The sequence below is a fragment of the Centruroides sculpturatus genome, unplaced genomic scaffold, assembly GCF_000671375.1.
Source record: "Centruroides sculpturatus isolate CEXI.00-Female unplaced genomic scaffold, Cexi_2.0 scaffold250, whole genome shotgun sequence".
NCBI classification, from domain to species: domain Eukaryota; kingdom Metazoa; phylum Arthropoda; class Arachnida; order Scorpiones; family Buthidae; genus Centruroides; species Centruroides sculpturatus.
In genome coordinates this window covers 46,371-71,562 of record NW_019384557.1, presented here as the reverse complement: position 1 = coordinate 71,562, position 25,192 = coordinate 46,371, and the positions used below count along the sequence as shown (strand labels likewise).

General features: G+C 27.4%; 1 protein-coding gene across 1 annotated transcript in view; it reads left to right on the top strand.

Moving 5' to 3' along the window:
* The window catches only part of LOC111623908 (ubiquitin carboxyl-terminal hydrolase 47-like), a 149,881-nt gene that overhangs the window by 112,362 nt on the left and 12,327 nt on the right, over positions 1–25,192 (top strand). Inside the window, exons 24-33 of the mRNA XM_023366640.1 lie at positions 963–1,170; positions 1,254–1,369; positions 1,950–2,069; positions 2,237–2,363; positions 2,445–2,528; positions 5,351–5,935; positions 8,766–8,857; positions 9,252–9,335; positions 12,313–12,393; positions 18,588–18,703. Coding sequence (XP_023222408.1) covers positions 963–1,170; positions 1,254–1,369; positions 1,950–2,069; positions 2,237–2,363; positions 2,445–2,528; positions 5,351–5,935; positions 8,766–8,857; positions 9,252–9,335; positions 12,313–12,393; positions 18,588–18,703 — 1,613 coding nt within the window. The remainder of the gene's footprint in view (positions 1–962; positions 1,171–1,253; positions 1,370–1,949; positions 2,070–2,236; positions 2,364–2,444; positions 2,529–5,350; positions 5,936–8,765; positions 8,858–9,251; positions 9,336–12,312; positions 12,394–18,587; positions 18,704–25,192) is intronic.

Sequence of the window (25,192 nt, the reverse complement as noted above, 5' to 3'; positions counted from 1 at the left end):
GCAAAGTACAAACTACAACATAAGCTATGTACAAAAATCCGATTTAAACCTAGGAGTTCTGTTAATGTTTAATTATATAAAATAAATAATTAGTAATATATTTGTGTAAAATAAAAATATTATTTTGTTAGTTTTGTTCATTTTTTTTAATGTTCATAATAGTTTAAACTAATGTTTTTAATCTGTTATTAAACAGTTCTAAAAATTAATGGCTAATAATATGTAGGAAAATAACAGGAATGAATGATTCTACTACTAACCTTGATATGTCCATATCTTCATTATTTTAACCAATGAATTAATGTGGTAGTCTCTGTTTAAAATTATAACTAAAGTGAAGTGGGTCATATAATTAATTAAAATTATATTTCCATTTTGATGTTTTTCAGATCTGTATCTAATACTTATCACAATAAAAATATTTATTTATTTAAAAATATATTTTGAATGTATTCAATGAAAATAAATCTAATCATCGTCATACATTTATATTACTTAAACCTTATGCTTAAAATTAAATATAAAATAAAATTTAAAAATATATATTGAAACAAATGAATAATCAGTTATTCCAAAATAAAAATTTCCAAGTATTGAAATAATAGTTACCTTTCATTTATTCTTTTACTTTTAAAATTCTTTTGTATGATAAAAATTAACATTTGTTATGCTGTTAAATATAATATAAAAAACAAATTAGTCTGATTTTTACATGTATTTATAATTTATTATAAACAAATCAATTGATTCAATAAGACAGTGTAATGGTATTAATTCAAGCAATCAAATATAATAATAATAATAAATTGGTGTGTATTTTTATTATCCAAAACTTTAATATGTATATAAGTAGTTTGTTTCTTTTGAATGAAATAGCTATAGTTTATTTGTACTTTATTATAGCATGTTTATGTTAGCATAGAAAAATAAAAAAATAAATTAAATTGCCCTTTTTCCTCTAGATAATGGGATTGGAAGGAACAGTTCCTGTAGAATGTTGTCGTCTTGTAAAATATGATGAATTTCATGATTCATTAGAATGCTCTTTTGAAGGATGTGAAGAACAATCAATGGAAGAAATTTTGGGTGGTGTAAAATCAAGTTATAAGTTTGATTTACTTTTGGAGATTCGTAAACCTCATGAAAGATTTGAAGAATATAAGATTGGAGGTGTGTTATTTAATTCTTTTTTATAACTAAATGATTTTATTTAATTTTGTAAATCTGAAAGCATCTTAATATTGTTTTCATAGGGACAACAGTAAAAGTTCATGTTATAGATGTGGAAAATGAGGAAATTTCTCCTTTTATTACAATAAGAGGACATTTAAATGAATCTGTAGAAGAATTTAAACAAAGAATTGCACAAGTAACTAAAATTTTTATATATTTAATCTCTTAATTTTTATTAAAATCAATTTGCATGTTTATATTTTATTGTTGTGATAAAATATTAAAGAAATCATTTTTGATTTTAACATTTATATCTTTTAATGAAATGTGAAATGTAAATATTTTATTAACATTTTTTAGAAATTCTTAATATTGTTGAATTTTTCCAGAACTTAAAATTTTTTAAAACTTTTAAATATAAAATGCTGTATAATTTTCTGTAAAATTTTTAAATTATTTTTTTAATCATTATCTATATCAATTATGTTATTGTCTTTTAAACTATTGTATTTATGCACCTAATTGGGGGTTTTTTATATACTTAGTTAGTGATTAACATTACAATCTATTTTAAAAATTGAATTTACCATATAAATATTGTAATTATAATAATTGTAGAACTAAAAAGTTTTTTAGATTGGTAAGAAATATTTTCAAAACATATCTTAGTTTTTTCCATCAATTTTGTCTTATCTTAACATTTTATTTATAAGATTGTTAACATAACAATAAATATTTATTTTGTAATAATTTAATATCAGAATTTTCTTTATTAGGTTCTTGGAGTTGATGCCACAAATATGAGAGTTGTATTAGAAATGTATAGAAATGATTTGAGATACCTTTCTACTCCAAACAAAACATTAAAATCTGAAGGATTTAGTAGAAGTTCAAAGGTATGTAATTGATTTCTATTAAGGATTTATGAATTCATAAAATAATTTATTGTCATGCTTTTATTAATCGCTATTATTAGTCAACAAACAATTATTATATTAATAAAAATGGTCTTTGAATGAAAATTTTGACTTAAATAAATTTTGAAGATTGCCATTTTTATCAGGTTTTTGTTGAATACAAAGATACAGTTGATGCTGCTAAACCTTTTCCATCATCTAAATTTTATCAAATTTTAGACCGTTATGAAAATACAATTTGTATTCATGTTGCACTTCCTAGAGTGGATAAAGGTGAGTAAACTAGATTTTTCTGAAAATGATAAATTGTCTAAATTTAAAGTTTTTAATATGATTTCACTTGTATATAAATAGAAGTATTGCAAAGACTTGGAATTCCTTCCAGCAATGAGGGTGTTCAGAATTGTAAAGAGGAATCTGATGGTTTAAATGACTCAGGTGTGTTAAGAACTACTTATTCTAATAATAATTTGTTGCTGATCTTATTTTATTTATTTAGAATTAATACATTGCTGTAAAATAATTCTTATTTTTAATTTTTGAAATCTTTAAAAATTAGGATTAGAGGATAATATTGACAATGAATAGATGTATTAAGAAGGAAATTGAGAAAAATGATATCTTCAAACTCTTGTCATGATTTTTCTTGAAATTAATGTCATAAAGATTCATTTTTTTTTTATGTTCTTAATTTTATTTTTTTAACACTGTTATGTACATTTTTGTGATGTGTTACTCACATGGAAGACTATTGTTTTCCATACGTTTCTGTTTAAAACATTACATGAAATCCCTTTCATTGCAAAAGCAAACAGCAAGTTGTTGATTTATATATGACTAGCAGACCCCGCCACGTGTTGTTGTGGCTCAAAATGTATCTATTATAAATGTGGGGGGGGGGAATTTTTCAAAAAATCCCTTCTTAGTGTACATTCTCTTGACATACCCTATTAAAACGCAATCAAAAACACAAAAAACCGCATCTAAAATAGTATAATAGAAGCAGAGTTCTTTACGGTAAGCCTTAATCCTGACCCTCGTGGGGGGAATTTCAACATGTGCATTATATAAAAACACATGTGTATTCAAATGCAGCATTGTGTCAAAATTTCAAAAAAATCAATAGGAACAAATGAAAATTACATTTTTATTTATATAGATAGATAGAAGATAATCTGCTTTAGTTCATCCTCACAGAAAAGCAAACTTTAGTCGTCCTACTTGCAGAGTTAGCACCATCTGTTGGACATAAAAGCCTTAACCCTAGATGATATCTTTTAATTTATATGAATGTTTAATGGAATAATATACAGCCTATGTCCACCCTGAAGTTCCATTCTAAATATTGGTGAAAGAATTTTTGAAATCGAATGAGTAGTTTCGGAGATTACCCCCTACATCCAAACTTACAAACATTACCTCTTTATAATATTAGTATAGATAAATACAACAATTAGAAAAAGAAATGACGTTATTTCTAAGAAATTCTAAATTGAAAAGAAAATGAAAATTTATTTTCTGACAGATGAAAACAATTAAAAAATTGTATAATTTGATAATTAAAGTAAGAAATTTCAAAATAAAAATTAAATCAGAATGATCTGATCAACTAGAAATAATTACAAGCAACGCAGTTCAGTTTTATAAATGTTTACAAATAATTTTGGTCCTGGTAAATGTGAAATAACATTATAAACTTTAGTATGAATGAAATATGTCAAATTGTTCAGTATTATATTCCAAAATATTCTAAACAGAAAAAAAATTTTTTCTGTAAATATTGTGTGTATTAGATTAATTTATGTTTGAAGTCTTTGTTTCCTAGAAATATAATTTATTATTTTCAAGTCTTAAATTTTAATTTTATTTAGCACTCTCAAAAATATTATATAAGAATATTAGGAGTTGAAAAAGATAAGTTAAACATGTTTATACTTTTAATATGAATAACTTTTTGAAATATTATAATAAAATAAGACTAATTTTTTCATAATTTGAAGTTTGGACTATTTACAAAAAGTCAAAATTTAAAGCCAAAAAAAGTACAAAAAGCCAAAAAAAAAGACTAATTTTAATGGCAGTATGAAATAATAGGTGGTAGTTATGTGTAATCTGAGGATTTTAAGAGAGGACTTGAAAATGTTCAATTATGTAATCAAGCTTTTAGTGATTTATATCTAATTTTAATAGTCTTGAATAGAAAAGGATTGAACATTTATAATATATAACAAAGCAATAATTATACATATTATAGCAAAATTAAATCCTATAGAATTTTTATTTTCTTCATTATCAGATTAAATATGGAATCTTTATAATGAATTTAACAGCCATGAGAAAATTATATATGATGACCATATATAATCAATATAGTTTGTTATGAATTGATCTTTTCAGGAAATGTTGAAAGTATATCAAAGTTTTAATTTATTTTTCTCGTTTAATCTTAAATTTATCATTACTGTATTTTGAGTGATTATAAAAAAAAAATTCATAAAATCAATTTTTCTTTTTATTTATTTAAAAATATTACACTTACAGGACAGAATAGTTAATAAAAGAAAATTTTTATTTATGTTTTGGTTGTTATAAAAAATTTGTGATTAATTTAATTAATCACAAATTTAAATTAATTATTTTCTCTTTTTATCTATGAAACAACTTCATATCCATTGTTCTGAAACTAGAAAATAGAAATGCTATGTTTATAAAATTTAATCTATATATAATTAGCCATATTTGGTCTTTTAAGTAGATTTGTGAAATGTTTTTCTCAATTCATTGAAATATGAAAAAATATAAGCATATATATGCAGATTTAAATTATTTATTTATTTAGTCAAATTCTTAATCACACAANATTTCAAAATTTTTGAAAACAAAGATTTCTTTATAGAATAACTGTTTTAAGATTTATTTTTTATTTTGTATTTTTACATAGCTATGAATTAATTTAGTTTAAGTTTTTGGATAAGTTTTACTCCAAATTTTCACATATCTGTTAAAAGAAGTTTGATGAATCATAATTGTTATACAGTATATTACTGTTCGTAAATCACTAGACATTAATAAATTGAATGTTAATATCTGTCTTTAAATACATTTAAATATTAACTCAATAATAGTCTGGAAAAGTTTGAATATAATAAAATGTCCAGACACATTTGTTTCTCAGAATATCAGACATTTTGTAGATTTAACCAAGAGATTTTTTTATAAATAACTGATATCATATTATTAATGTAAAGATATTTATTTAGGTTTAGGTGATAGAATGGGGGAGATTTCATCATTAGATTTACCAAAAAATAGTCCCATTTTGGTATCATCTGATGCATCACAAGATTATGATGAAGGTCTAGGTGATGGTGAATATTGTGATTCTTCAAATAGTTATCTTAGTGCTCAAGCTGTTCATAGTGATCAATCAGAAGATAGTAGTCTTACAGACAGTGAAAGGACATTAGTTGGTGATGAATTATCTCCAAGAAATAATTCTCCAGATCTTATGTGTAATGAAATTGAAAATGATCCTGAACCTCATCATAAAGTGAGTGAATTATTAAATGGTACTAATGCTGCAAATATTATTGTAACTAAACGAATTGAATATGAAAGTGTCTGTAATAGTAGTAGTAGTTGCTCTCCAGATAATGAACCTTGTGAAGATGACAGAAATCTTTCTTCTCCTGAAGAAAATACAAGAGATTATAACAAAGCAGAGAAAGATTCTTCTGAAGTCTGGCAGTCAGATGGTTTTTATCTTGGTGAACAAGCAAAAAATGAAATAGTGAAAAGATATTTTAGAGCTTGGCCTTACACTGATATTGAAACTGGTGAAAAAAGTTAAGTATTGTGTACAAATATTTATAATTTTAGTATTAATAAACTCTATTAATATTTGTAAATGTACAGAATAGTTTTTTACAATAAAAATCTAAAAATATTCAATACATTTACCAGCAAGTTGAAAATAACTTGTTAGTTTAACTTTTATTTATAATAATGAAAATAATACAGTTTAAACATATGGTAAAATTACATAAATTTCAATTAAGAAGAATGTTTTCAGATAATATAATTCTGAAAATATTTTCATCTTTAGCTAAAAAAAACTTGTTTTTGCAATCAGTTATAAAAATTCAGTTAAGTTTTACAATGAGAATTCTATAATTGAATTTTTTTTCTTTTTGTTATTTGAAATTATAAATATAATTTTTATGGTATGACGGGGAAGTATAAATTTTAAATATGTGCTGTCGACTTGCTGGTTGTGATATGAATTTTTTTTTTTTTTTCCAATTATAGATGATAAATTTCAAAATTTTTGAAAACAAAGATTTCTTTATAGAATAACTGTTTTAAGATTTATTTTTTATTTTGTATTTTTACATAGCTATGAATTAATTTAGTTTAAGTTTTTGGATAAGTTTTACTCCAAATTTTCACATATCTGTTAAAAGAAGTTTGATGAATCATAATTGTTATACAGTATATTACTGTTCGTAAATCACTAGACATTAATAAATTGAATGTTAATATCTGTCTTTAAATACATTTAAATATTAACTCAATAATAGTCTGGAAAAGTTTGAATATAATAAAATGTCCAGACACATTTGTTTCTCAGAATATCAGACATTTTGTAGATTTAACCAAGAGATTTTTTTATAAATAACGTGTAAGAACCAAATATACAGAATTTTCATAGATCATATTCAATAAATAAAATAAATTACATGAATTAATAATTAAGTTATATTTAAACAATAATATTGATTTAACTTATTTAACAGATAATTTATAAATTAAAATTTTCCTGTATCAAATTAACAATTGCTTATATCAACAATAACAATATGTAATACAGTAGAGCGTCGATTTTCCGAATCAATTGGGGACTGGAGTTGTCCGGATAACTGATTTACGTACGAAAAAATAGTTTAACGTATCCGATGTCAAAATTTTTCTCCGTTGCGTGTCGCTTCGCGTTGAATTTTCGTCGATGTTAAGCCTAACAAAGACTATTGTATCGTTAAAAATTATTTTTTTATTTTGTACAAACAAAATAAATATATTGAAAAATATAAAAATAATAAAAAATTATACTTCAGATGTTAATTTAGTATCAAAAACGTAAAATATTTGAGTAGCCCAAGACGTAGCCAAAGATTGAAGCAACACAGCACTGTCGAAAATTTAAGTTTGCCGACTGGAATTCTTTCGGATGATTGACTTTCGGAAAATCGACGCTCTACTGTATTTCTACCTGTTCAAAATTTTTTAATGTTGTATATAAAGGCAAAAAACTGATTGCAATACAATCAGTTTTTTGCCTTTATATATATAAGCTCATTATTGTTAAATTTAAGTAATATTTAATTTGTTTAATCTGTTAATCTGATGCCAGTAAATAATTGATACTAGTAGAACAAAATGCTTTTGACAGTAAAACAAAATACATAAACTAATTTTTATCAATATAACAGTATTATCATTATTACTGGCATTTTATTCTGATAATTAATTTATTAATTAATGAAGGGTGGAGTTGATTATTTTTTTTTGTATTGTCTATTGTTTATTCATTATTTAAAAGGTGTTTTAGAAAGAGTTGACAAATTAGAAAATTTTAGGCAATTAATTTCAGAATAGGTACAATCTCAAATATCAATTTTTATTATTAAATCATATAAACTATGACTTGAGTTTTAATATTGATTAATCCACTAATACTTCACAAATTTAGTAAAACTAAATATTGTATCTATCTATTCCTGATGTAAACAGTCAATGCCTTTTCGAAATGACTGACATTAGGCAGACAAAGATATTATCAATATATGTTATTAAAATCCTTAATGTTTGTGCATTTTGGATCATGGTCCTCTTCAATACATCCTACAATGATGCAATAAACCAAATCATAAATCACATAAAATAAAAAGAAATGTCCAAAAACTACTACATGCCTGCATATATTTTATAAAATTTTTATAATAAATCTGCACAAACTCAATTAATGATTACAAATAGATTCCTTTCACTATACTGTCCCAAGTAGCCAAGTCATAAAATTTGCATTAACTATTATACCATTATTTAAATTTGTTATTTTTTGTGTTTCATAATGTCAAAGTGGTCTACAAGTTTCCTTTCCTTTTATGATTACCTTTTTCTCTATATAATATTTTAACATTCTGTTTATCTACATGACAACCATTTTTTTCCCCCACATGCAAATATAAGGGTGAATTTCTATATCTTATCATATATTCATGCACTTTTGAATCTACATTCAAACATCCTGTTTTTTCTGCATATATTCTCTTATTTTTACACAAATAGGGGATACTATAATCACACCTGTCACTTTTCTATATTCTTTATATTTTCTTTTTATTCTATTAATATTACTATATATATGATTATTAAGGCTAGGTGCTAGAATGACATTATTTGAAAGGCTATTCTTAAAAAAAAAAAAAAAACTATTTTTTTAATATATGGAAATGATACATAATATTTATCTCCTTTTTCATTCTTTATATCTGTCATTAAGGAATAAAATGAAACTAAATTTTTCATTTAATTTTAATAGTTTTAATATATTTTAATAATTGTACAAATATTTTAAAATATGTATATTTATAAATATGAAATGTATTGCTTTAGTGCTTAGAGTATATGTGGATAAACGAATTACACTTGGAAATTTAAAGAAAGAACTTGAACGATGGATTGGAGTAGCTGCACAATATTTTAAGGTAAATTTTTATAGTGAAATAGTTTTGAATTTGGCATCTTTTAGTTAAGACTGTTTAGTTGCTTAGTTAGAACTTTTTCTAAAAACTAAACTAACTTAACAGTTGAAACAGATTCTGATAGTTTGATCCACTAAGACTAAACAATGCCAAAATTGAGTTGGCATGAAGTAATCGTGTTAAAAACATAATATTTATAAATTAAAATAAAAACCTTCAAGAAAAACATGTTTTAATAGTAATTTTTTAATAATGCATTTTGAAATATTTTGTTAGTTTACAATAATATTGAAATATATTACTTTTTACTTTATAAAATGTATTTTCTTATTTTTTTTTATAGTGTTATATTTCTAATTTAATCAAAATTGATTAATTGAATTTGTATGTATTACAGATTTACAGATTATATTCGAACAATCAAGAATTTGAATGTATGAGGATGGCAGAAAATTTAACACAATATGGTGATGACACTAGGGTAAAATTTTATTATTTAAATGATATTTATATTTAGTATGTTCTAATAGATACAAATGTGACTGTATGTTTCTATATATCCATTTCAATTTTTATTTTTATTTATGCTAAGAATTATTAGTGTTTGAAAACACTAAAAATTTATGGGCATATTGTCTGTGTTCATTTTATATTTGGAAGTTCAGAAAAAATTTTTTGAAACTATTTCTTAAAAAACTGTCTTATTTAATATAAATAATTTGAAGATGAATTTTCAAAATACAATAAACTCTCACTTTAACAGATCCCAATTTAGAAGAAGTAGGTCAGAGTACAATAAAATGTATAAAATTTCTATTTCTAATTATGACTTTTGTTAGTGTGTGTTTTTGTAGTCATTTCCTAAATCATTTCTCCACATATAAATTGAAAAGCAAAAAAGAAAGACTGCTGCCATGTTGAATCACTAATATATTCTAATTAGTTCAGTGGTAATGCTGTCTTACATTAAAATAAAATTATATCACACTTGTTAGGAGGTAAAGAAAAAGCACATTATAACTGAGTATACTAAAAATTCTGGGCTTATACTAAACAGATTATACATTTTATGGAATCTGTATCCTCTATTCTTTCATCAGCAAGTGTTTTCTGATATAAAGTAAGCTTAGTTTTTCAATACTGAATTTTATTTGTGGTTATAGCATATTAATGGATGTTCATGTAAACATCAATACCATGAACGTCCATTTAGTATTATTGTTTCTTTAATAATGACATTTAAAGACAAATACTGTCAAAGATAAAATCAAAATATCAGTTGTGATTTTATTATATAGTACTGTATTTCATAATAAATTGCTTATTAAAAATTTGTATAATTTATATTTTTTAATAAAAATTATAATTACAGTAATTGAAAATTTAAAAATAAATATTGAACATATAATAGAACATCAAAACTTATAAAATTATAGAGTAAAAATTCTCTAAAAAGCAAAATAAAGTTACTACTGTATAAAAATTTTAGAACTTTTCATTTGGAAATAAGGAAATCTTTTCTGTACACATTACACAGTGAATTGGAAATTTCACACCTTTATGAGAATTGAAGGTATTGAGCCAATTCACATAAAGGTGTGAAATTTTGAATTCATAGACAGTTGTAAATGAGGAGACAGTACAGTACTTAAAATCAATAAATAAACAACTTTTAATATCAAAAGAAAACATAAATGATAATTGATCTGTCCATCTGTTTTGCTCATTTATATCTTGATGAATTTATTGTTTCACCTGCAGTGGTAGTTTCAAGGATAACAGTAGAAATAAAATACTGTATTTCATTTCAAAAAGAAATTCAATGGCAATTAATGTTTTAAAATTTATTGAGTCAAGTGCTTATAAAATTTGGGGACCAAAAATCAGAGCGCTATATCTGAATCTGCTATATAACGAGGCACAATATAACTACGGCTACCAAATTAAATATTTTGGATGAATTTCAAATTTAAAAATAGCTTTCAAATTTAAAAAGTACTATAAAAGACTTCTGATAGAAAATGATAATTTTATTTTAATGTAAGACAGCATTATCACTGAACTAATTAGAATATGTCAGTGATTCAATATGGCAGCAGGCTTTCTTCTTTGTTTTTCAATTTATATGTGGAGAAATGTTTTAGGAAAGGCTGCAAAAAAACACGCTTCCAAGAGTCATAATTGGAAATAGAAATTTTATACATTTTATTGTACTCTGACCTACTTCTGATAATATGTAGATCAATTTACAAAAACTCTACATACTTAAACTAGACCATCCCACAATATAATATGAAAATCTCTTAACGAAACCAAAACAATAGCCTTTAAAGAGAGAGACTTAATCAGAAGTGAAACAGTTATTGATAATATACCCACAGAACAGGTCAATCAATTCAAATATATTGGATGCATTGTAAATCCATTGGAAGAAAAAGATTTAGAATACAGAAGATTGATTGTGACAAATCTGAGGAATAACTTATGTTAAAATCTGTTTGCCAGTGCTATATATAATACAGTAGAGCGTCGATTATTCGAATCAATTGGGGACTGGGGTTGTTCGGAGGATCGATGTTTCGGATAACCGATCATGTACGAAAAAATATAATTTATCCCATCTTGACATTTTTCTCCGTTGCGTATCGCTTCGCGTTGAATTTTCGTCGATGTTAAGCCTAACGAAGACTATTGTATCGTTAAAAATTATTTTTTTATTTTGTACGAACAAAATAAATATATTGAAAAATATAAAAACAATAAAACTTATACTTCAGAAGTTAATTTAGCATCAAAAACGTAAAATATTTGAGTAGCCCAAGACATTGCCAAAGATTGCAGCGCCACAGCACTGGCAAAAATTTAAATTTGCTGACTGGAATTCTTTCGGATGATTGACTTTCGGATAATCGACGCTCTACTGTATATCCAAAGAGGATTTGTTAAATGTTAAAATTTACAATATCTTCATTAAACCAATACTAAAATTTGGTAGTGAATAATGGACTTGCAGAAAGAAGGACAAATACAGAAAAGAGACAGCAGAAATGCAAATGTACAGATTTTTAGCTAGACACTCTAGATTAGAAAAGAGGTAGAATTAAAAGGAATTAAACGTTAAACATATCATGGAGGAAATTACAGAATACTGGAATGGATGGAAGGAACATATAGACAGGCTGCATGATCTTTTGTTATAGATAGCCTATAACAATAGACCCACTGGTTGGAGGTCAACAGGATGACTAAGATGGAGGGAGGACTTGGGGACCTTCCCCAAAGTCCCCCAAAGGAAATTTTAATTGATTAAAGTAATCAATTGAAATTCATTATTATTTGTATATATAATTTTCATGTGGTCCTTTGTGTGATATTCTTACTTTTTATTTGTAGTTTAATATTCATTTAAAAAATTATGTAATAATAATTAAAATTAATAATTTAATTTTTATTTTCAGCTGACAGTTAAGCTTGGGCGAGTGTTAGGAAAAGGAGAATACCATGTAAAAATATATCAATTGTTGATAAATGAACAAGAAGTAAGTTATATTTCATAAAACTAGAAATTATTTCAATTTGTTAAAATGATAGTTATTATATAAACTTTTTCAAAACTTTCTCTTTTACATATGACTTTAATTTTTTATCCATTAATGTTCTAGAAAGTTATAATTAATTTATATTACTGAGGTTAATAATGTTTTACTGATTAGGAAAACATTAGAATCTCTAATTGAATGAAGTCAGAGGATGAGTTATAGCATCTTGCAGAATTTGCAGAGTAATGTGGAATTAGGCTTAAAGAATTTTGAAAATTCAGAAAAAGCTGATATATAAAACACCTCTGCTCTTCCTCTTCCCTTAGAAAAGGAAGAAGAAAAACAGATTTTCATTTTCTGTTTAGTTGGAAATCTAGCTTTTAAGAGGGTATAGGAGGAAAAAGAATTTCATATTCTTCGAAAGAAACAATAACTGCTTAAAAGGTTAAAGAATAATGGTGATTAAAAATAGACAGAGGATAAATTGGATGTTTCTAGTCACTGTATATTATAAAAACAAGGAGAAAAATATTGATGGAAATTAAATAGTAGATTTGAATGAATGTTAAAACTGAATGAGTTAAGCTGCTATATCTGCTAGAGGTAATAAATAAGGATCATTTTCCTCATTCCAACTCACTTTATTGAAGGAATTGATAGCAAAAATTAAGGCTAACAAGAGGATCGGAACTTGGCCATCATAGTTTATAATGATATTGATTATGTAGTTAAGCCTTGATATAAAGTTTTATTGAGCAAAGGAAGAATGAATGCTTCTTAAACATTTTCAAGAAAATTGAAGTTTAATAATCCTGAGCAACTTATTAGTATGCTTTGCAAAATCTTTCAATGAAAATTCTGTGGCTTTGCAACATTGTACCTGACTGATTATCTCAAGGTTGGCTGGTTCATGTCTCTGAGTAAACATTTTTCAAAATAAATGCAATTTTAGCCTAAAATATTTATAAATTACATGAGTTTACATATACTGTCTATTTTTTTTAATTAAAAATGTACATTTTCTCTTTGAAAAATTTGTTTTCAAATTGCTGTCCATTCCAAAGTAAATGCAAACATTTTTGCATTTTGGAATGTTAGAATATTATGAATAATTTGACATTTTAAATAATTAAATAATCTCAAAAAATTATTAGTTATAAGTAGCTTTCAATATAAAATTAAATCGTTGTATGTGACAGTAAACAATCATCTTTCAATGTCATTTCTCTGGTTTCTTATTTTTTTCTCTTTTCATGGCTAATAAAACAAGCAGACAGTAAAAACGCATTATAAAGTAAGAATAAAATCATAAACTATAAAATAATTAGTTGTTCCAATTTTAAAAATAAAGTTTAAATTTATTTTAAACTTCCAAACAATTCCAAAAATGAATTTTCAAGGAATAGAAAACATGCCATTTTAATAAAAAAAAAAAAATAGACAAAGTGTATAATCCTATGTAATTTTACAATTTTTTTAATGCAAAAAGCAAAAAATTATATTGATTTGCAAACCAAGAATCTCATAATTAGCAGTCAGGAACATTGCAGTCAAGTCATAGAATCTTCATTGAAAGATTTTACAAGGCATAAGTTGCTTGGGATTTTTTAACTTCAATTTTCTTGAAAATGTTTGAGAAGCATGCTTTGTCTCTTTGCTCAATAAAGGTTCAAACCAAGATTTATTCACAAAATCATCATTGAAAACCACAATACCTGCATCATAACTCTCCTTGTAAGCCTAAGAGTATTGTATAATTTGTTCTATGCATTTTCAGGAAAATTGTTTTATTTATCAGATGTTTATAAATAGAAGTATATTAAAACCAATGACTAGCAACAAAATTCATATTTAATGATATTCTTAGATATGTGAATTATATATTCAAACATGAGAGAAGTTTGTACACTGTGAGAGAATGTAGGAAAGAAAATGATGAAAAAAAAAAATGTAATATAATTCACTAACATTTTATCTTACATTGAAAATATAATTTTAATTAAAACTGTTTATTTTATTAAATTAAATTCTATACATATAAGGTTTTTTTTCTATGAAAAGTTTAGTGCTATTCTTTATGAATATAGTCATACACTGACAATGTTTCATTACATTAGAACAGTCAAAGGCAATCATATACATTGGGAACATCAGTAATAAAACTCATTTCTTAGAAGCCATTATAATAAACATTTTCTCTTTCATGAAATGCTTAGTCTTGAACTCAAAATGATGAACAGTCTCCATTGTAATATTGAAAATATAGAACTTTTTATTTTATTATAGTAAATTTTTACAATACAATAAATACATTATTTTTTTCATTTGATTTTATTCATGAGAATTTCTTTAAATAGACTATTGTTTTAATAATGTTTTTTTTTTTTTTCTTATATTGTAAGGATGATAATAATAATAATATCACTGCGAGAGTTTTTCTACAGGAAACAAGAAACATCACAATTACATAAAGCAGTAACTCTAGCAGACTCAAATAACACACCATTAAACTTACACTCACATCATACAGACATGACACAACATATAAAAAGCATAGACACCATCAAGCAATCGTGGGCTCGTAAGGCACTCCATGGCAGGCATCCTTATGACCTTGCCCAGGATTTTGTTGACAAAACTGCGTCAAACAGCTGGTTAGATCGGGGATGCCTCTTTGGGGAGACGGAAGGATTCATGATTGCCATACAGGATCAGGTCATAAATACTAAAAACTACAGAAAACACATACTCAAAGATACAACACTCACAAATGACACATGCAGAAAATGTCACATCATGCCAGAAACTATACAACACATCACTTCTGGGTGCAAGCTCTTGGCACAGACAGATTATTTACACAGACATAATCAAGTAGCAAATATAATACACCAAGAGCTTGCAAAGAAACACAACTTGGTAGACATTCACGAACCATACTACAAGTATATCCCACAGACAGTATTGGAAAATAATACGCAAGAAATGTACTATGACAGAGCCATAATCACAGATAAAACAATTTACCACAACAGACCAGACATCACACTCATTGACAAACACAATAAAATCACATACATTATAGACATAGCCATTCCAAACACTCACAATGTACAAAACTTGTCACAGAACTCATCCAGGAAATAAGGCATCTGTGGAGGATTTTTTTTCTGCAGTTCTATAGAAAAGACATCTTCCCGCTTTGAGAGCACTAAGAGGCCTAAGAACTAACAATGAGAAATGTAAAATGTATTATAATGTGTAATGTGAAGAAGGAGCGAAACAAATACATACTATTTAAGGGAGTGTTGCCTGCAGAGCAAGGCTGCTGTAAAGGTGCTAAGAGAAACCTGCCAACATTGTTGGGGGAAGATTGGTATAGGAGAGAAACTGTTCAATAAGAATAGCAGAGAAATAATACACCTCTGCAGAAACAAATTACTAGTCTTATGCTAATGTGGTATTTAGGATAGAAGAACACCAGCCAGAAGAGGGTGCAAAATACATATATTTATTTTTGATTGTTCCAAATAGAAGGCTCTTTGAAGTGAATTTGAAGAGAATTAATGCCTTAAACCTCAAAAGAAGTAAATATATGCCATCTGCTGCTAAAAAAAAATCAAAAGATACCTATTAGGAATTGGGCTAGAAACCAGACACAACCAATCACTAGAGAGGTGTGTACAGTGTTCGGTGGTACAGAGGTATGTGCAAGTAAGCAGGAAAACATAGAAACATTTTTGCATTTAATAACCAAAGTTCTGGTGCCTGGATAAAAACCAACCAATGTGACTTATCTAAAATTACTTAATGCCTACCTTAGAAACCACTAAGTTAGTTTTTTATATTTATTTATTTATGTTTAGTTTTTTTTTTAATAGATGGTACTACAATCACGCTAGACACACATAAATATAACTTAAAGTCCCAGAATCCTGGTTATTTCTATCAGGTTGCTGGAGGGAGTCAATGTGGAGATTTTGTTGCTGGATGACTTGATTAAAATTTTTCTTGAGCTCCTGAATCAGAAAGCTTACTCCAGCCAGGCTTTGAATGGCTTTGTCTTTAAGTTCTGTCCGCATGTTGCGGGCAGCCTCTATACACTCTTTGACAGTGAATAGTTTCTCTTTTATTCCTTCTTCTAGCTCCATGATTATATCTTGAGACTTATCCCTGCTAACTCTTTAGGTATTAATTTACTGGATTGACTTTAATTTTATTTACAGTAGAGCATCGATTATCCGACTCAGTTGGGGACTCAGGTTGGTTGGATAACTGAAAAAATAGGATAATCGAAAAGAATGAAAAAATACATTATTAGTATAGTATATTAGTATATCCCATGTAATTAGTATACAGTGGTGCCTCGTATAACGTACGCCTCGAATAACGGACGCTGCGAATAACGGACTTTCTGTTTGGCCGTTACGTGACTCGAGCAACGGACTGGTTGCGGACAACGGACTTTCCGTTCGGCAGTTACGTGATGCAACCAATGGACTTTCTACGAACAAGTGCAAATGATGTTTCCACTCTTTTGCCGTTTCCAATGACAATATGTTATTTTTATAGTATATTAGTGTTATTAGAATATATTATCAGTATATCTGAAGTACAGAGCGTTGGATTAGGCTTGCTTCCTTGTTTATTAGGTACATCAACACAGTGCAGGGTATTTACATTTATTCAAGTGTTGTGCAAATCAAGGTTTCTAAAACAACAGAAAAGTGATTTCAATTGAAACAATGCAAGAAATCATCAGAAGGAGTGAAAGTTGACAAAAACTTCCTTGTCGAATGGGGAGAGGTTCAGGAGTTTACCAACACTCATTATCCAAACAGAGCTGAGGCCAACAGGATCAATGATCTCTACAATGACACTCTTGCCCGTCATTTCCAACAGGTGTTGAAGAAGAGAGAGAAACAGATCACCTTGGACATGTTTTTCAAGAAGCCAGCTACCAAAAAACAAAGGATGGAACAAGAGGAGTTGACCCTGCCAGCTCCAGTAGCCTCTCCTGAATCTGAATCCGATTAAAAAAACAATAAAAAAAAGACTCGCTGCAATGTGTAAAAAGTCTGTATCTGTATGAATGTGTGAAGAAAGTGTTCCTCCACCTCCTCCTCACAACATCTGACTACCCGGCATAATTGGTGACTGCTCCATTTTCGTTTTTTTATGGTACAGTACGGTTATTTTATGCCACGGAACGAATTATATGTTTTAACACGTATTTCTATGGGAAAACGCGTTTCGTATAACGGACTATTCACTTAACGGACGTGCACCTGGAACGGATTAAGTACGTTATACGAGGCACCACTGTATTAGTATATCACTATTAACATACTTCACGTTGAATTTTCATTGATGTTAAGGCTAATAACATTTTTTTAAAAATAATAATCGTAGCTATTGTATCGTTAAAAAATATTTTAAAATTATTTTATTGCTCAGAAAACAAACAACCACTCATAATTAGAAAATTAAATCTCGTTTAAATACTGGCCTCTCTTTCATGGTCGAGCCAGTGTTGTCAGCTAAAACACGCAAAAATTTAATAAAAACAATATTAAAGTAGCCAAGACATAGCCAAATATTGTAGTGCCACATCACTAGCGGACACTTGAAATTTGCCGACTAGAACGGTCGGTTAACCAATGTGACGGTTAATCGGGGGTCGGATAATCAATGCTGTACTGTATATACTATTCCTACTGTATTATTTTAAATCTTTACCTAACCCAAGCACCAGAATGAAAAAACAGTTCCTCACAAAAACAGCAACATGTCTTAACAGAACACTTTCCTGAACTGCAATCTCTGTGGAGGATGGAAAGGGTGCTTATTGTACCTGTTGTCCTCTCCTCTACAGGTATCATACCACACACTACACAAAAGCCTGGGAACATTACAATTGAATAGAAATACATACATCACACTACAGAAGGCCACTATATTGAATACATGCCACATTGTTAGGAAATTCCTGAATACAGAAACACACACTGACACACTTATTTAATTTTTGTTTTTGGTTGACTCTAGTCCAGCATAGTACACAGCCACTGGTGTGAACCGAGTATAACCCACTAAACCCAACATAATAATAATAATATACAATTTACATACTGATTGTGTGTATTTATGTATAAAAGTAAAAATTTACTAAGTTTATTTTTATTTTATTTTAGCCTTGCAAATTCTTAATAGATTTTGTATTTTCACGTGGTATGACTGTATTACAAGCTAAGAAGGAAATATTGCCTGAAATTAGAGAAAAATGCTTTCTAGATATTCCATTAAATAGGTAAGTAGTGACAATAAGTTTGGTTCTTCATAAGTTATTACAGTAGTCTTTATAGTTCAAGTTGATTGGGAATGAGACAACCTCAAAGTATTAAAAACTGAAAGTATATACATATATATATATAATAGAAAACAATGATAATGATGATGATAATATATCGTGCTTTAAAATATGATAATGATCTGGGCAAGTAACAACTGTATCTGGAAGTATCTGGCAACCATATCTTTTCACACACAAATACAAGAAATTGAAAGCTGATGTTAGACCTTTCAATAAGCTTACAATTTCAGTGTGTCATCATACACTTTGAATTACCCAAATATGTAATTTTTATGCATTCTGATTGAGTATGTTACTTTAGCTTAAGAGTGGTAGTGACTCAAACCTTCAAGACTACTATATTGAGAACATTTTTCAAGAATTGCTTTTTTCCTATTGCGGTATTTTATTGTCAAAATTATAATTATGGAATTATTTTTCTTCTCATAAGAGTCCAATATCTAGTTTACTATAGATTTTATTTTATTAAATTAATCTAAGATTTGTGATAAAACTATAATTATTTAAAGCCAATATTTGAACTTTTCGCTGGAATGATTTTATTTCTTCATTGCAAGAATTACAAATTGTAAAAAATGTGAAGTTATTTCATCTTGTCATGAAAGCATTTTGGATTAAAGCAGGTGTCAAATGATACCACATTTTGATATAGAGTTAAAATGTGGTATATCAATTTGAAGAGGGGCAAAATAATTTTCACTTGCTGAATTAACAATTTTTATTTTTTGAAACTAATATCAAAAATACTATAGTAGAGATAACAGAGACTTATCACACTGCTACTGGTAACATCAAAATGATTCTTCTATCATCAGAATTCAACTTTATTACTGGTATATTTCAGTATCTGTTATCTCTACTATAGTATTTAAGATATTAGTTTTAACAATTTTCAAGACAAGAAGCTCTTTTATTATTGTTATTATTATTTTGAATTTTTCTTTTATTATTCATTTTATATTTTCACAAAATTTATTTTCAACTTTAACTGAGTAAAACACTAACTTTACTAAATATTAATATAGTTTAAGCAATTTAGTAATTCTACAGTTTTGGTTTTATTGTTTATACAAATTAATATACAATAGATGTTCATTAATTTTGTGCCCAACAATTCAGAATGACCGACAATTCAGTATCAACTGGAATTATCCATAAAAATAAAATACAATAGAACGTCGTTTATCTGAAACGTCGGTTAACCGAAAGCATTTCAGTTGGCAAATTTAAATTTTCACTAGTGCTGTGGCACTGCAATCTTTGGCTATATCTTGGGCTACTCCAATATTTTTTTGTTGGTGTGTGTGTTTTAGCTGGCAGCCCTGGCATTTTTGTGTGGTGTTGAATCAAACGTTTTTGATACTAGATCAACTTCTAAAGTATATATTTTTGGTTTTTATATTTTTCAATATATTTATTTCGTTTGTAAAAAATAAAGAAATAATTTTTAATGATACAATAGCCACAATTATTATTTTAAAAAGTTTATGTTAGGCTTAACATTGACGAAAATTCAACGCGAAGCGACACGCAATGCAGAAAAATTTCAACATGGGATAGGTTAATGTATTTTTTTGTACATAATCGATTATCTGAAAAATAAGTTATCCAAACAACCCCAGTCCCCAATTGATTCGGATAAACGACACTCTACTGTACTGGAAAAGCAATAATCTAAATTGTTTAATGGTAATCCAGCCTGCTAGTATTTAGGAGTTGCCTATTTATTGCCTATTTTATTACCAGTAAAATGGTAAATTTTCAAAACATTACTGGTTTATTTGTAATTTTTTAAATTTTAATTCCAAAAATTAGTGCTCTAGTGATTGTTTAGTTGCTGATTCATTGGTTAGTCAGCGACTAAACAGTCACTAGTAAATTATGTCCAGTTCAGTTTTCTTTCTCCTGTTTAGAAAATAGTTTTATTGCCTGAAAAATAGAGCATGCCATAATTTTTTAGTTGCTATGAATAAACAGTTGCCAAGAGCATTCACATTCAAATAAATATTTTCCATTTTGTTAGCTAAAATGTTACTCAGTTAAAATTACTGATGTGCTGTAAGCATTACAAGTTAAGGAACAAATGCAAACTGTCTAGCATAGTGCTGCAATATGATACTGTACTTTAATTAAAAATTGTAAAGAATTGTAAATGATGTAAACTACTTTTATATTGGGTTGTTCGGAAAGTAATTTCATTTTTTTTCTGTGGAAAAAACACAATATTTTTATAATAAATAAATATTTTATTGAATTATGTATCAACCATTTTGGTCAAATACCTATTGTCATCATTTCTGGTAGTAGCATGATTTCACATTCATGAAAAGTTTTGATCGTTGCTTACAAAAAACTGACCAATGTGATTTTTGACATTGTTATTTCAAGTAAATGTCTTATAGTTAAAAACAAAACCAATTTGATTCAAGTAATCATAAATAGTTCAATTTGACAAATTTAATCTCTTAGTGATTTCACATGTTGTTATTCAGCAGTTTGCTTCAATCAGTACCTTTATTTTGTTTTTATTTGGTTCAACTGGCCATCCAGAACATGGTGCATCTTCAATATTGAAATTGCCAGAACGAAATTTTGTAAACTAGTTTTGGCACTGTCATTCTGGCAATATACATCTTCTCCATACATGTCACACAATTTTTTTCTCACTTGAACAGCATTCTTACCTTTTTGGTAATAAAAGAGCAAAATACAGTGGTACCTCAGGATACGAACGCCCCAGCATACGAAATTTTCAGGATACGACACAAAATTCGAACATATTTTTGCTCCACGATACGAACAAAAACTCACCATACGACGTTACATTAGTTTGCAGCGCTATTTTTTATTCACATCTGTTCATCGTTCTCAGTCCGCACGTTTGCTTTGTTGTGGAAGGATCTCACTCAATAAAGGAAATCTCAAGTTATTATCAGAAAGTGACTGATTTTATTGAAAAGAAACATTCCAAAAAGGTTTACGCTGGCCGTATTGCTGCTCTGAGTAATGACATTTGCCCAAGTCATTTTAGAAACATTTTAAAAAGTAGACAAAGCCGAACATCTTTGGATAGATATTTTACCAAGTGACCTCTGTCCAGTGAAAGCGCTGGTGGAGGTAAAGGAAAGAAAGCAAAAAGCTGTGAATAAAAATTTAAAAGTGTATATATATATATAAAACAACACAAATTTTTTATCTTTTCTAAGTTATTTTTAAGTTATCGTTACATTATGTTATGTAAGTTAAGTTTTAGTATCATTTCCCTTCTCCCTCTCTTCCGCCACCAGGTTACACCTCCACTGTCGTCTATCCTCAAAGGTAAAGTGCAAATAAAACTACATTTTTTTAATCAATTATTATTATATTATGGTTATTTATACATTTACAACTACAAACTGCATTTTTCAGTGCTTTCCTTACTATAGTTATTTTTTTAAAATATACTACTTAGCTTTAATTTGAGTGTGTTTTTAGTGTTGGAATGAATTATTTGGTTTTGCGTGTAATAGTATGGGGAAAAATGATTCACCTTACGACATTTTCATGTTACGATCTCAGTTTTGGAATGGATTAACTTCGTATCCTGAGGTACCACTGTATGCTGAAAATGCTAGTTTCGATCTTCCATATTTGATGGGACACAAAAAATAAAAAATAAACAATTGCACAAAATCAAACAAAATTTTTTACAAATAAGCCTTAAAATGCTAGCTGTCAAAATATATAACGATAATACAGTTTAGTATGAAAATAGCAGAAAAAATACTACTAATCCATCTAGAGATAAAAAAACTAAATTACTTTCCAAACAACCCAATAGTTTAAATAAATAAATTGATGCTTCTATGTCTTCAATACTGGAAAAAATATCAAATTACCAGAATATTTTACTGATGCATTTACCAATACTGATAAATGGTTTATGGATTTACAGATATTGAATTTATTTAAACACAAGGTGTACTAAGACTCTGTGTGGGTAATTGATTGTTGTTAATTGTATGATAACATGCTTATTAATGTTTTTGCAGTTTTTTTAATTCTAACACAGTATAATCATATATTGTATCAACTCCAGATTGATTAAAGAATGTATGTAAACAAACTGAAAACATACAGTTGGTACAAAATGTACAGTAATGTCTAAAATATTCAGATTGTATGTAACTCAAATTATATGAAAATACAAAAAACATGGATAATTTGGCATTGTTGATAATCTGGTACCACTCTGGTTTCATAGGTGCCAGATTAATAAACTTCTACCATTGTTTATTTTATGAAACGATAAGATGTGGACACTATTACAAAAACTTAGACTAGATCTCCTTGAACTTATTTGCTTTTAAATAATTTGTTTGCATTTTTAATTTTTATAGATTTTTAAAAAATTTTTTTCTTTGTTTTATATGGGATTTACTCATTGTTAGTATTAATACTTTTATCATTTGCTTAACTAGTTTAGTATTTTTGTAATGGTTTCTTTTAGAAACCTCTTCTTGACACTTTTATGAATGTGTTTTACTAATAATAAAGTCAACATTTTAAGTTTAAATTTTTCTTTTATTCTATGTAAGCTGTTTCAGTTCCATCTGAAGCTGGAGTTAAATAGTTCCAAAAATCTTTATTTTTTGATAGATTTTGACTTTATATTTAGAATTAAACTGGTTTGCTCTTAAGGTATTATTTTATTGTTTTGATATGGAACTTTCCTTAAAAAGCAACAATGAATTTTTGTATTATGTCTTGTATTAGAAACCAAGACTATGAATCTAACATTTATTTATTTAATAATTGGATATCAATCTATGAAAAATGTTTTTAAAAGAAAAATTGGAGTTTGATTATTTTGTTATCATATATTGATAATATGCAATAATTTTAAAATGATTTAAATTGTATTTACAACATATTATGTAAATAGAGAATAACAACAATATTTTTATGGATCGAAATACAAAAATAATTATTTAAAATGTAAAAAATATAAATTACTGCAGTATTCCACAATAAATTTTTTAAGTAAGCAAGAAGTTTTTATTTCTTTTACTTGCTTATCTTGAACAGAGACTTTATCTTTACTTGCTTATCTTGAACAGAGTTTTCTTTAAAGCTGGTTTATAGCCCAATGGCAGCATAGTTTCAAGGTCATTAGCCATCACTGGTGTTGATAGCTAGTTTATAATCAAACTGTAAAACACTTAACCAAGTATGGGTTTGGTATCAAATGTTGAATTTGAAAATTGTTTAATTTTGGAGTTGTATTGCTAGACCAGAATGCATCTATGGTTAGATGTCTAGCAAAGCAGAAGACAGTGAACATAATGTAACTCTGCTGTTAGAGTGTAAACTGACTGTTAGGTAGTTTCTACAATTTATTTCTGAAATTGAATTAGTTAATTTTAGCAACTTTTAAAAGTTTTTACAAAACTGTTAAAAGTTGCTAAAATTAACTAATTCAATTTCAGAAATAAATTAAATTTATAAAGATTTTACAAAAAAACTTTTTAAATTTAATTTGAGTATTTTATTATTTTCTGTTTGTTTTTTAAATATTAAATTCATCCTATATACTGAGTACCATGGTTTATCTGTTCAGGGAGAAAAAAATTTTTTCAGCATTACACAAGTGTATGCATGCAGTGTGTTTTTGTACCAATGCTAAAATAACCAGTGGGAATCAATTTAAGATGATTTAACAATACAGTCAGAGATCATTTGTATGTAAAGGATAAAGTGAACATTGCAGAAATTAATTCAAAAGGTGAGCTTTATTTTGTTAGAGAACATGTTCAAAATGTGTTGTGCTTACTTGCATATTTGCATTGAAACATATATGAAGCAGCAGATATGTGTGGACTGCAGCAGATGCAAATACACTGGCTATGATGTCACTGTGACATGCATCCATGCTGTAACCATAACATGCAAAGGATGCTGCACAGTGATTTGAATGATGCGACATGATGTTAAATTTATATGATGAACCACAACTCTTTCAGTACATTTTATGGACCAATGAGGCACTTTTTCCAGAATGGAGTGTACAATTGTCACAATGTGCACTACCGGACAAAACATGTTCCATGATGACCTGATATATGCAACACCAAGTGTGTTTCATTTAAATGTCTGGTATGGGCAGCTTCTTGGTCTCATATTCATTGGCAGCATACTAAATAGTGATTAATATCTGAACATCCTAAACATGATGATGGATGGATGGTTTGATGTGCCATTGGTACAACTACAACAGGTTTGGTATCATGATGGAATTCCATCATGTTTCCCAGACTTGTTCCCTCTGGAATTTTTCCTCTGGTGGGATCACCTAAAAGCATTGGTCTAAGATGCATATTTAATAGTATCATGTGATGTTAGCAAACTGAGATACATATGAGAGACCTGTAAAATAGTAACACCAGG